The 14,764-nt window shown below is 36.4% G+C and overlaps 1 protein-coding gene across 1 annotated transcript in view; it reads right to left on the reverse strand.

Annotated features, from left to right (window-relative positions):
- Window positions 1-14,764, reverse strand: part of stt3b (STT3 oligosaccharyltransferase complex catalytic subunit B) — a 61,222-nt gene that overhangs the window by 2,494 nt on the left and 43,964 nt on the right. Inside the window, exons 9-15 of the mRNA XM_016998091.2 lie at window positions 13,410-13,564; window positions 12,792-13,003; window positions 12,028-12,215; window positions 11,752-11,923; window positions 8,313-8,486; window positions 4,581-4,694; window positions 1,825-2,037 (exon numbers count right to left, since the gene is read on the reverse strand). Of these exons, the coding sequence (XP_016853580.1) occupies window positions 1,825-2,037; window positions 4,581-4,694; window positions 8,313-8,486; window positions 11,752-11,923; window positions 12,028-12,215; window positions 12,792-13,003; window positions 13,410-13,564 (1,228 nt within the window). The remainder of the gene's footprint in view (window positions 1-1,824; window positions 2,038-4,580; window positions 4,695-8,312; window positions 8,487-11,751; window positions 11,924-12,027; window positions 12,216-12,791; window positions 13,004-13,409; window positions 13,565-14,764) is intronic.

Below are 14,764 nucleotides of genomic sequence, written 5' to 3' on the forward strand. Positions count from 1 at the left end.
CTGAAATCAGGGGAAATTTCAATTTAATATTTTCTCTGAACATTGATACTATTTTTAACTTTTAGATCAGTGGTTCTCAAGTTGTGGGACCCTAGATGTTTTGGCCTTCAACTCCCAGAAATCTAACAGCTGGTAAACTGGCTGGGATTTCTGGGAGTTGTAAGTCAAAACACCTGAGGACCCACAGGTTGAGAACCACTGTTTTAGATTAATGGCTCTCCGCCTCTTACACGCTATATACCTAACTCATTTGACCTTGTATCCAAAACAAAGAAGAGTTTCCTTATCTTAAGATCATGAGAAGCTGATACAAGGTCTCTTCCCATAAAGATATTTTACAGCAAAGAAAAGCTGACTTTGACATTTGCTGCTTTCCATCCTCTTAAGAAACTACTGCTGTGTTTACATGCAAGGAAAATTATAGGTTGAATCAACAGAACATCTGTCATGATTAGCTTAAAACTAATGGAATTTAATTGGGACCACCTTCTAGTATGATGATCAAACTTTCTGCTCAACACATTCTGCCACTATTATAGATATCGATCTCATCAGTAATTATTGTGTATGCAATTATTTTTAGATTACAAGAATATACACAATTATCTCACTTTCCCAGGCAAAGCAGTGCTATATTTCTAAGCAGATGCTTTTGTACTCTTGTATAAGAAGAATACCAGGAAGCTATGTGCACCAATCAGGGAGAACTCTGGGACAAAGGGGAGGCAAATACTGTATGATGTTTCTTTCCACTGATTCAAAATCTAGTTTTACTTACACTCCAACCTACCATGAAACGTGTTTGTGGATCTCTCTAAGTCCTCTAGTGTAATTCTATGGTATGCTACCGGCCCAGGTACAGTCAAAATATAGGGCTTGCTATTAACCATGAGTGGCCTTGGAATGTATTCCCCATATATACAAAGGGGTCATATATTATCGCAAAAATGTGAGCATGTAAATGATATGAAAACCAAATTATTACAATAAAAACAAAAGCTACAAAATGGAGATGTGTGAATTTAACTTTACCAGATAGTCAAAAGTTAATTTGGTTTCTGCACCATATCACTAATCTATATTAGTTAAAACAACAAGTTTTTAACATTAAATATGAGTTTAAAACATTACTGTTTTGAAAGGACTTTATTTCCATGCCTGAACAGAGCTTACTGTTCAATTAAAATAGTATAAATATTGTATATAAAAGTGTAAGTTGTATTTAAGTGAGGAGTAAGAAGCCAGACACTCAAGCTGTCAACAAAGAAATCCAGGTTTAATTATTTTACAAAATGTTATTCTGACATTTCTTCCACATTTTACTGAGTGAGCTGCCTTGGTTACTGAAATACTACTGATTATTTTAGTATAGTGTGTTATACTTAGCTGGGATTTTTAGGAGACATCTTCCCAATTAGCACAATAATACAATGTAGTTTCCCTCACATGCTTGATTAATCAGAGTGGTAATGTACAGTGGGGGGAAAAAGTATTTAGTTAGATACCAATTGTACAAGTTCTCCCACTTTAAAAAAATTGTGAAAAAACCCCCCAGACAATGTGATTTTCCAGATGTGTTTTCTCATGTTGTCTCTCATAGTTGAGGTCTACCTATGATGTCAATTACAGGCCTCTCTCATCTTTTTAAGTGGGAGAACTTGTACAATTGGTATCTGACTAAATACTCCCCCCCCCCCAACTGTACCATAATGCAGGTTTGCCATTAGACAAATTGTCTCTATGGACAGTAGAAAGAACTAATCATAGCTGGTATATTTCTATAACACTACAAACATCCTTTGACATACTTCACTGGGAACCCACCTTTTTTGACAAATACTTCTGTTTTGGTAAAATGTTGGTTAGTCTAGGCTTATGTTCCAGTGTCTCTCTGTTGTCTAGCTTTTTGACTTTATATATCCTAACAAGCCAGTGCTCTGAAGTGAAAGCTTCTTCCAAATGTTTAAATTTAATGTCCTTGTTGCCAATCTCTGCATTACGCGTGCGATCAAATCCTGGGGGTGTCCGAAAATCCAACTACAAAAAAATTAAATTCACAATTAATTTAGTTTAAAGATATCAAATGCAATCCTCTAGCATATTTGTAATATTGTTTTGTAGTGTGGCTTTGAAAATTCTATGCACACAAATTGCCCTTTGGGTTTGTGTAAAGGAGCCTTAACATCAATAAATGCATTACAATTTGAAATCACAACAATACATTATCATGGCTCCAAAATATCAATTTACAGTATAAGTTGTACATCTTTCTCATAGCCCACAATGCTTTTAACAATTTCCTTATATTTATTAGTATATATTTAAGTTGCTGCCTCAACACAACACGGAAATTATTGACCAAGGACTTCAGTAACCCTCTTTATTAGTAGATGAGTGATCTCTGAAAGTTGGAAATGGAAGTCATGCAACTATTTCTATTCATTTAAATAATTCAAAATGACTGACAATTAAAATTATTGAATTACTGAAAACAAGGGAGAGACTCTTTTTCACTTGCGCAAGTGTGACTGGCACCAACACTGTAATTGTTTTGGTACCAACTTGAAATCCCTTTATTCGCCAAGGAACTTAATTTGGATAATGTATGGTATCTATTTTATTGCTGGGGGGGGTATGCTTTTTCTGTTTTGACATTTTGGGATTTAAATACATTTATTAATAAATAATAAAACATGAATTCAGAAGAAGAAACCTGCCATCAATACCAATAGTAGGACCCAAAACATCAGTACTGACATTAAGGGCACTCACTGAAATAAAAATTGTAACGTTATACCAAAAGATAGGCAAGTGAGGCAGCCAAATACACTTCCTTGGCAAAGCTAGTTCACAATCTGCATCTGACATCTGAGAAGACATCCCCCTCCCCATACCCATGCTCTACACTTGAGATGAGATGGGAATACAAGAGGAGAACCTGCATAGTAGAATGGATTTCTTAGGCTATAGGCAGACAGTGATTTGAATTTATTCCAGCCTGAGGATATTTGGAGTTTAAGGGATTAACATTAATCTTGCATCAAGCAGAGAAACAAACAGAAATCAGTGCAGTTGGTAGAGGTTTGACAAAGTCAATATCTGATTGCATAGACCTCCCCTGAACTGTAGGGGTATATTTCAGAACAACACATTACAGTAATCCAACCTGGATGTGACTCGGGCATGGTAGAGGCTACAACTATCTTTTCCTGGTAAGTAACTGGTATAATGACTTCCCATATCCCAGGACGAATGCTATATGTACAGGACTGCAAATATGTTTTATATGTCCTATATGTACAGGACTGCAGCTATGGAAATGGGGCTTTGTCTTATCTGGATTACGTTTCACTTTGTTTTACTACTGACATCCAATCCAAAACTGTCCCAAGTTTTTGTTTGTTGTTGTGTGCCTCAAGTAATTTCTCATTTATGATGAGGGAAACCCATCACAGGGTTTTCTTGACAAAATGTAACTCAGTTGTCCTTGCCTTTCTCTCAGGCTGAGAGTATGACTCGCCCAAAGTCACCCAATGGGTTTCCATGACCAAGAGGAGATTTGAACTCTGGTCTCCCATTCCTCGTTCAATGCTCAAACTACCATATTTCAGAAAAAAATTGTAGACATTTGGGGGGGGGGGGGGGGGAGGAGATATTTCTTCCGGGAAAAAATACAGAAAAAAACCTGGCATATTGGCATTCTCAGTTTTGTATAAAGTCATGTTTGATATATTAAAAGTACAACTTATTTCAAAAAGTAATTACAAATGGAATCATCTTTAAATTTCACTTTTTCCTATAAATGGGTCTATGAATTCTCAAACTCAAATGAATCTCTTTGGATTTGTCAGTTTGTAAGACTTATGCAAGAATAAGAAGAGAAGAGACCATCAACACTAGTAAACAAACTTGCCTCCTCTAAGCCTCCATAATGTTTAGCAGATATTATGAGGCTTAGACTCCTCATTCCAAAGTGAAATATTCCACAATTATTTTTTCTCAATTTTTCGGGAAAGACGGCATCAGAAAAACATAACAGAAAGATTTTTCAGATCTTAAATTGTATCCCTTAGTCCTTTACTTATTTTGAAAAGGAGGTTGCAAGGATGAGCCCTTATGAAACAGCTTCTGAGTGCAGATGTTAACACTTGTCTGATCCTTTAATTATTATTAGGAGACCAGGTTTTTTGGTAGGCCTAGATGCTTCTTCAGCATTAAATGAGAAGAGATATTATTAAAGTTTAGAGCACATCAAACCACATTTCCTCTCTTTTTACCCTCTGAACTTGTTCAGCATGAAAACTGCTCAATAATTTATTTATTTTATTTATTTACATCATTTATATACAGCCTCCCTCCCCTAGGGGACCCAAAGCAGTTTACAACATACTATACAACAATGAACATAGTGTTAAAAATGGTCATGGAAAATGGAATTGTAATAAAATACAATTCTGTGTCATTTTGAGGAATAAAAACCAGTACTGTAATGCACAGGCAAGGATATATCCAAAAAAAGAGGGGAGGAAAGGTTAGCTGTTTTGAGCACTTTAGTTTGTAAGAAGAAAAAGAAAACTAACCTGCATTTCCCCAAACCTATAATATGACATTTTATACATGAGACAATTAAGCAATGTTGGGGAGCCTGCTTTATCTACCCGGAACTCTCCCTGTGGAGTAAAGTAGTCACTTTCCTTTAACAAAAAGAAAAGAAATAGAATTAGCTTTTTGCATATCACAAGAATTAGATCAAAGAAAATAGGCCATAACATAAATTTGTAATGTTTTAAAGTTTTGTTATCTGCTTCTAGCTGAAAGGAACAGACTCACCTTCATCTCAGAACAGTTCAATCATTTTTCTTTTCCTTACACATTTTAATCTTATTTCTTTGAGATGGACATAATAGCAGAATTACTGACTTTAAGGATTCATATTTGATTCTGGCTATGACAAATGTAATTAATGTCACATTTTTTACTATCATTTTTGGATTACACTTTTTAAATTTCCTGTTCTAACATAAATTACAGTTTACTCTCAATCTTTATCTCGCTTTTCAAGTGTGTTATGCTGAGACATCATGATTGGCAAGTAAAGACAGGTTGCTCATCTTTAACAATTATTTGAGTGGTTATTTGTAAACTCACAAATGGGTTGTGTGAGTAAACAGAGACCAGGAAGAGTAGGATCACTGTACATAGAATATTTCAAATTAGATCCTGCTTGAAACATCTGTACACTAGGCCACAATTTGGAATGTTAGGTTTAAAAATTCATTCAGAAAATGAAAAATGAATTCATGACTATAATTTATTATTATTATTTATGTCAACCTTCCACATGTTCTCTCTAGAAATCTCCAGATCAAATATATGATCAACTTCCTCTGGACAATAACAACAACAACAACAACATTATTATTATTATTAAACGCATCATCTGAAAATACATCACACAGTCCTAAACACTTGGGAAGTGTTCAATTTAGGATTTTGTGATACGAAATCCAGCATATGTATCTCGTATGCTGAGTCATGCTATGTTTTTGTGTCAATAATACTTTATTTATAACCTGTCCTATCTCCCTGAAGGGACTCAGGGCTGTTTCCAACAATTAACAAAAAAGGCAAACATTTAATGCCAAACAAACAATCTCAATACAAACCTATAAACTAAACCAAAATAACCAAAATTAATTTTTAAATAAACAAATCTAACACATTGCACACATTTACCATGATAAAATCCCACAGGTTATAAAGTAAACTAAGAGCCATTAGAGGCATAAGCATAAGGTAATTTACAACTTCCAATGAGCTGAGGTGGGTAGCCCAGTATCTAGGCAAGGGCACACATAAAGATGTATTAGTTCTCCTTTACGTAAGCTAATGTATATAGATGGGTTTTTAAAAGCTTTTCAAAGGAGAGGAGGGAAGGGGAAGTTTTTATTTCTTTAGGGAGGGGGTTCCAGAGGTGGGGAGCGATCACGGAGAAGGCCCCCTATCTCATCCCCACCAGCTGTGCTTGAGACGGGGTTGGGACTGAGAGGTGGGCCTCCTCCACAGACTGCAGCACTTGTGCTGGTTTGTAGTTTGTATACAGAGATGCAGTTTTTCAAATAGTCTGGACCTGAACAATTTAGGGCTTTGTAGTTAATAACCAGCACTTTGTATTTAGTCCGGAGGCACACTGATCCACCTTTTGACTGATCAGAAGTACCTCTGTTTTGTCTGGATTTACTTTCAACTTATTAGTCCTCATCCACTCAATCACTGATGATAGGCACTGGTTTAGCGGCAGGACAACATTCCTTGGCATTCAGTGGAAAGGAGTAAGAGTTGGGTGTTGTCCACATAAATTTGACACCAAACTCCAAAACTCTGGATGATCTCTCCCAGCAGTTTCATGTAAATGTTAGACAGCATGGGACAGAACTGAACTCTGAGGGATCCCACAGGCCATCGGCCAAGGAATCAAACAGGTGTCCCCCAGCATCACCATCTGGGTACAATCCTCCAGGAAGGACCGGAGCTACTGTAAAACAGTGCTTTCCAATCCCATCCCAGAAAGACGACCCAGAAGGATACCATGGATGATTGTATCGAAAGACACTGAGAGGTCTACAGAACTAACTGGGACACACTCCCTTCTAGCTCTTTTTGTAGATCATCCACCAAGATGGCCAATGTCTCATAGTCAGATCTGAAAGCAGATTGAAATGGGTCCAGATAATTGGTTTGATTCAAGAACCATCGAAGTTGTGAGGCCACCACCTTCACCAGAATCTTGCCCAGGAAGGAGAGATTGGATACTGGCTGATAATTACTCAATTGAGCGGGGTCCAGTGCTGGTTTCTTTAATGAAGGTCTTACTACTGCCTTCCTGAAACCAGTTGGCATTATGCCTTGGGTCAGGGAGGCATTCACCAGCACCTTCACCCACTTCGCCAGTCTCCCCCTGGCCTATTTAATGAGACAGGATGGGAAAGGGTTCAGAGAACACATGGTTGCTCTCATTCCTCCCAGAATCTTGCCCACATCCTCGAGCTGGATAAGTTGAATAGAATCCATAGAACCATGACAAACAGATGACTTAGTTACATCCATGGAGACTGCAATGCATCCACAGAGGCTATAGTGTCATGCCGGAAGAGATAGAGATTCCTAAAGAGATGTTATCTCCAGTTTTTAAAAAAACCATTTTGTAAATTATGTTTTTTTACGTTCATGGCGGCTCTGTGCCCTTAGCCCCAGCAAACATGTAGGGCGGACTTTAAATTAGATTGTTTAATTGGTCAAGTTACCGTTAATTAACCTATTAAAAACATTACTGTTGAGCCAGAATGAAGGACTGACAGGGAACAGCATGTATATTGCTGAGCTCATGGAAGCACAAACTGTTATTAGTCCTGGGTTGCTGTGAGTTTTCCGTGCTGTATGGTCATGTTCCAGAAGTATTCTCTCCTGATGTTTCGCCCACATCTATGGTAGGCATCCTCAGAGGTTGTGAGGTAACAACCTCTGAGGATGCCTGCCATATATGTGGGCGAAACATCAGGAGAGAATGCTTCTGGAACATGACCATACAGCATGGAAAACTCACAGCAACCCAGTGATTCTGGCCATGAAAGCCTTCGACAACACATTGTTATTAGTCCCTTTGAAAGGCTTATTTTTTTAAAAGTGCCTTCCTCCAACCAAGCATTTTTCCACCCTAGTGATCTCTAGCACAGTGTTTCTTAAACTGTGCTCCTCCAGGTGTTTGTACTCCAACTCCCAGAAATCCCAGCCAGCTAACCAGCTGTTAGGAATTGTGTGGAGCTGAAGTCCAAAACATCTGGAGGAACATAGTTTGAGAAACTCTAATCTAGCACAAGAGGGTACTGCAACAAAGATCCGGCTTCTGCCTCTTGCACTGAAGATTGCTCACAGGAAGGCACTGAGATGGCAGTCAGCTGCTTCTCAAATGACAGGGGAACAGCCTCCCATTGACTACAATAGCTGCTTCCTCACAATTGGGAAAGAAGAAGAGTTGGGCTGGGATTTGTCGGAAAGCACCATAACTATGATACCTATACATAGATAACTCTCTTACAGGATTCTTCTCATGATGTGGAACTGTGGAAAAGCAAGCTGCTGTATAAATAGAACACAGGCCTAGTGCATTTTTCTTTCTCATGTATGTAATTTAATATATAATGAACACGGTTATTAGGACTTGTATAACAAAACATTGTAAGGTCAAAGAAATGGGCCTAGCAAAAATATTAGAGGTGAACTATTAAACCTTTTTTAAACCCACAGTTACTTACCCTGATATCCTTAGGGTGTTCTCCTTCAGCTATCCTTACCATCCATAAAAACTTATTGATATCGTCACCAGAGTAACCAATAACACCTCCAAAGATTATTAATACATAATCCACATCCAGACTTCTCATGATCTCATATGCTGCTGTCTCATTTGAAGACATAGCTTTTCCTACCTGAAACAAAGAACAGCCTTACATTTGCATGGGTTCTTTTTAAAAACATAAGAAGCAGATACTGAAAAAAAATCATATTATTCCATCTTAACTATCAGATCATTCAGCTCAATAAAATCAACTTAAATTAAATTTAAATCTAGTTTAATTAAAAGATATGTGTCTAAACATGATAGGATTATATATCTTTTAAGCCTAAAATATGACAATATAGCAGCAAATATCTTTGCCGTCACTAACTCAGATTAACCAACTTATTATGCTGTTACAACTGAATCAGAACACTTCACTGACTGCAAGTTGGGAAAACTATAGAGATTTACAATTGGCAGTGCCGTACATTTAAAAATCCTCTCCCCATTTCCTTCAGGTATTAATGCAGAAGCATGAAGGTGCAGAAGATGCCATGGCAATAGCCACTGTCTTTAGACAAAGATCACAGGGCCAAGGGATGCAGTTCTTAAATCCATACTGTAAGATGCTCTCCAGTAAAATCAACTGATCAAGACTGTATCAAAATCTGGTATTGCAAACAGCAGCATATATTTAAAAAAACAAAACAAATTTACTTAAACAATTTACTTAAAAGATTTTAGTAAAACAACCTAAAATTGTATTAAAAATATTTGTGAGAAAATAGTTGAACAATCTGAACTAGCTCCCTATTTCCTAGGACATCGAATACAACCTGTCATGCTTTTATTTACAGCTGAATTGTGCAGATAATCTAGAGTTTATGAAGTAGCAGTGTTGATCAATAAAATATGGTGAAGTCTTCTATCTGGATTTTTCTTTTATAATATTTACTTAATACACTCAATATAGCAAAGTCCCTCCAAAAGTACTAGAATGTTACCCTACATTGAATCATTTGATATGTCATTTCCTCTACAGAAGTTTTAAGTTACAAGCAACAAAATATGAAGCGTATCTCTGACATCCCAATATAGGTGGTTTATTGATTAAAATACTTGATATGGTGAGTGGTTTCAGCATCTCTCATGTGATCTGTTCTAATTAGGGAAGAGAATATAATATGTGAATTCCAGTGTGAAATTGATTTAATTTGTGCTTGTACAAAGAAGTTGTGACTCAGACCCCATGAATCAAGAGTGCATTACATTGTGAAGTGGTTCAAACATCATGACGAATTACAGATCACAATAGAAGAAACATGCTGAAGTGAGCCTCAGGTTCAAGCAGGGGTCCGGTGGCCTTTTGGAATCTATCTTGTCCCACTTATACTTCAGGGACAGGTGGAGTGGGGAAGGATTGTTTTTCTCTCTCAAAATTAGCCACAACCTCGCTTTTGTGCAAACCAGGCAAACTGTGTTATTCTTAACTATAGTTGATGTGAAACAACCCAATTCCAAACTAGTTTAAAGAAGCTTGTGTTTAAGGAAACAAGTCATAGTTAAAATTTACTAGTTTACATGGATGTAACACTAACCTGTGGTTAACTGAAACTGGAAACTAAAGCTACCTAATTTATTATCATGGAGGAGGAAAATAAGGAAACGGAGAGCTAGAGATGAGGGAAAGTTGGCTTAATTTTGTCACCATAAACCCTGGTTTATCATCATGACCTAATGAGATGAGGGTGTAATGTCAGCCTAATTGGGCATACTTTAATATAAGCAGTCCTTAAATTACAAACATCCGATTTATAAAAGGGGGTGAGATAGCAGGAGTGAGAAAAATCTATCCCTAGGAAGAGAAATTTACTCCTGAAAAATTATCATGGGGAAAAAGTGTCTCCACTGAAGCTGTATCACCAATCTTTGTTTCTACAACAAGCCACATTTTTTAAAATCCAATTATCATGGGGACAGAAAATGAAGTGAAATCTTCTGAACAGAAGTACAAACAGCAAAAGACACACACACACACACACACACACACACGGCTGGAGTTACACTTAAAAATGTACCTGTTGTGACTTACAAATTTAATTTGAGAAAAAATCTACAGAACCTATCTTGTTTGTAATTTGGAGACTGCCTATAAGCTGAAACAAGTCATCACCGTCATCTGTTAGGTTTCACAGATTACTAAATCACTGATCACATACAATCAGTGTTAAGGTAGAAAATATACGTGTAGCAGATACTGTGAAAACTAAATACAAAAAGCAGGCTATAATGGCAGTTTTGCCTCTACCTAGAGTCCAGTTATATCTAAATGGTAACAGAATAAAAATGAGAAATCTTATTTCAGTTTGAAATAAATTATACCAAATTCTGACAGTTTTCCTGAAAGATTTGTTTCTCATGCCCACAATCAGAATTAAGGTATGAAAGACAGATACACAAAAAAATCTATATACAGTATATGAAAATCAAGTTTGAATAATGTGATTTTAAAATGAGTTTAAGGTACTGCTGCTGTTTGTCAAATCACACTGGAAAATAGCAGCAATCTAGGCTCTCCTTCTGGATAAGCTGACTTGGCTTGTATCACAGAACCCTGGTTGGAGGAGGCTTGGGAAGCAGATCTACTTAGCCAGTTCACAAATGTCAACTAACCTGGAGTACTGTTGCAGAACATGCATGTGTTGTAAGGACCACGTGATACCTTTGTTACAACAGCTTCCCTGGCTATCAGTCTGTGTCTCAACCTGAGGCCATTTGGCCCCTAGGGCCCCCAGGATATTCCAAAGGGGGCACAGGTGAAAATCACATATTTACAAACAAAACATTTAAAATAGCTGCTTTCAGGCCACAGAAGGAAACAAAGTCAGAAAGAGGCCACAGTTGTAAAAAGTTTGAGAAACTCTGTGGAATCTAAATGACTTGGGGTGAGCCTAGTTGTAAAAGCACATTCTTCTATACAAGCATGCCTGAGTTTTGGCTTTCATGGGAAAACCTTCTTTTAATTATATTACCAAAGGAGGCACATTTGATGAAAATGTGAGACAAAGTTTCCTTGGTGGTCATTCCTGGATTTTGGAAATCTGTGATGAGAAATGCTACATTGGCTCCCTCTTTGTCATCGCTTTTCAATCAGTAGGTGAAGAAGTCTCAATTCAGGTAGGACTTTAAAAAGTAAGCTGGTTTCTTCTTGAAGGAGCTTTGTATCTCATTTGCAACTTAATTTTATTAAGTAATGTTTTCAACATAATCCGTATCAATTTGAATTTTGTTATCATCAGTCACCTCATGCACCATTTTAGCAGAAGAACAGGATATATATACATACATTATAGATAAAATAAAAAAATTGGAAAAGTCAAGACAAATTTGCTGACAGAATTATCACTGCATACCAGGGCTATGTGGCTGTTATTCCAAGTGTTATTGTCAACTAGAGTGGTTCGATTTGCCATTCCTGCTATTTGATAGCCATAATCCCACCATGACATTACTCTGGCATGTTCATCTGTGTTTTGTCTTAGCCAGTAGTATGCTTCCCTGAAGTCATCCAAAATGTTCCGAGTACTGCAACACAAATAAGAGTCAGCAGCAAATGCGCAGCACCGTTTGGATTACATGTATTATGTCACTAACAGCCATGAACAGGCAAGCAGAAATGCAAGGCTTACCCATCGTGATTGTAAGAGGCTAGTACGACACTAGGGCTGGAGTAGGCATTGCTAGTTACCCATGTACAGTGGACGGCAAACATCATCAACAGCATTAGCATCAACATTGTGACAATGCTCTTGATATTAGGCCCAAGGCCTTCTTCAGTTTTTTCCTGTTCAGATATGTGTTTCCTCACTTTACCTGCCTGAACAAAGAAAACAAATGAAAATATTTGACCCTTTTAGCTTAATAGAAATCTTAGAAATTGCAATGTTTATTATCACCAATAAAAGCATGTTTCATTTCTAGAAGGCGATCTCTGCTTTACACTGCCAGACATGTAAAAGCTTACTTGTTATAGATGTGCAACATTAGTTTCTACTTTTTTTTACAAGTGTAATATATTCAAGTGATAGCTGTTTTCTAAAGAATGGTTAATGAAAGGGGTGGTTCAAATCTATCCTAAGTTAGTATCTGTATGAATACAGCCATATTTCCTAGGTGCTAGGTTCCTGGTACCTATGTGTATTTGTGACGGCCATGATAAAGAATTTTTTGAAATCGCCGTTTTTACCATAGAATTAAGTTGCTCAAATCTAGGTCAAATCTAGCTCTAAATAGGAAATAACACTTTCAAACCCGGAACAGAGAGTTTTTCAAATTTTCTTACATAGCATTATCTGCAAAGCTTGGAAAGGTTATCTTTTTGATTCTGACATGTATTCTTTGATTCTATTTTTAAAACTCAAAGATAGACACCATAAAGAACATCAAGTCTCACCTTATCATAAAGATTTCCTGGATTTCTTTTATCATCCTCATCACTGCTATCTTCTATGGGTGGATTCTCTCTCTTCATATCATCACCCAAATAGTGCTCAAAAACATTGGAGAAAGCAATTGCCGACAGCATACAGACTACTGGAGTCAAAGTTAGCATCAGACGGACCATTACTCCAGCAAAGTATACAGCACTGATTGCATACAAAGCCACTGTAGAGAATCAAAGTTATTCATGTTTTATTATCAAGCATTTGAAAAGAACCAAGGTGATAGTTTTGCTGTTGATTCAAAATAAAATATAATGTTCTATAAAAAACCCGAAAGCTTATATATGTTTGCATTCTAAGGAATTTTCTACTGAATCACATTATCTCTAATTTACACGCCTAAACTTTAAGGAGTCAGCAACTTCAATATATCAATTTTGCTGCTAGATCATTCCAAGGGAAGCTTATATGCCTCAACAAATTGAAATTGACAGTAGGTAAAACCAATATTATTTTCAGTATCCAAGGAAATATAAGTCTAATGTTATAATAAACTAACAATACAATAGGGATGTTAGCATTTCACATCAAGCTAATCGTTCAATTTTGAAAAGTTAGTTACTTCTTACCAAAAACTCTTTCATCATTGATGTTTTTGATACAGAACCATAACCCTGCTGGAAAAGTACACACGAGAATATGTAGATCAAAGAAGAAGGAAACCCATGTTGTTGGCTGATGTTCAGACACTGAAGCAATGATCGGGATGTGAATTTTCGCATACCTTGTTTTTTAAAAAATAAACTCAAATTATTTACAAGTGGTACAACTATCAAAATATGCTACAACTAAAGATCACTGAACATTCTTTATGTAATGCAAGCTTTGAATAATTAATAAATAGAATTAATGCAAAATCTTTAAACATATAAAATGCAAAATAATATGAATTATTACTGATGTTTCAATGAAGCTTTTCTGACTTCTTTTTTTTTGAAAAGACTCACTTTACAAAATACATAGACACTTCACAAGATCTATATAAATACATCCATTTAGGTAGTTCACTCACACTGACTAACAAATACGTTAACAAAATAGTAAAAAAGGCAACTTCCCGCTTTCATAGTGGAAGTGTATGTGTGATTAATCCAAATTCGTACTTTTAATTAATGCTTTATTAACCCTTCACCTTGTCATAGTATTTTTTTCAATATTTACTTAAACTATTCAGTTTTTTTTAAAGAAAAAAAAATATTAAGTCTGCAAGTGTTATTTTTCTCATTCTTATTTAAAAATTAAGAAAAGGTCCCCATCTTCTATAATGTTTTGGCTATCCACTTTTCCTTTTTTGGAATTTCTTCATTGTTCCAGATTTATGCACAGAAGGTATGTCTACTTGTACATTCAAGGTACTCTTTCCAAGACTTAGCTGAAAGCTCCTTTCTTAAAATTTGAATCCAATGGTTTATGTTCTATCCTCTGGAACATCAAAAGAAACAAACACCCCAACAACAAAATTGCACTACTAGCTGTATGCCAATCCTTCAAGCATCAGAAGATGTTGATGCAGTCCCTTTTCAAACATCCCCTTTTTAGCATATCCAGCACCGTTAACCTTCCTTCATAAGCCTTGGTCTTCAAGATTATCGCCAGTTTTAATTTAAGAATAAATTGATTCCCTTAGAATCAAAAGAATTGGAAGAGACCACAAGGGCCACCCAGTCCAAGTTCCTGAAATATTGGAATACATAATCGAAGTACTTCTGACAAGTGGTCATGATGGGAATTGGAATCTACCATCATCTGGAGAACCAAACATTTTTTCATTTCTCCTGTAGTATCATGAAAAGCGGGAGTAAGGCTAGAACTAATCTTCCAAATCATTCAGATGTAAAAAAATGTGTAAACTTCTGTTTTTTTTCTGGAATAATTAGAGTTTCCTTTCAAGTTCAAATTAAGGAAACTGTGACTAGTTCAAATT

The sequence above is a fragment of the Anolis carolinensis genome, chromosome 6 (genome assembly GCF_035594765.1).
Source record: "Anolis carolinensis isolate JA03-04 chromosome 6, rAnoCar3.1.pri, whole genome shotgun sequence".
Lineage (NCBI taxonomy): Eukaryota > Metazoa > Chordata > Lepidosauria > Squamata > Dactyloidae > Anolis > Anolis carolinensis.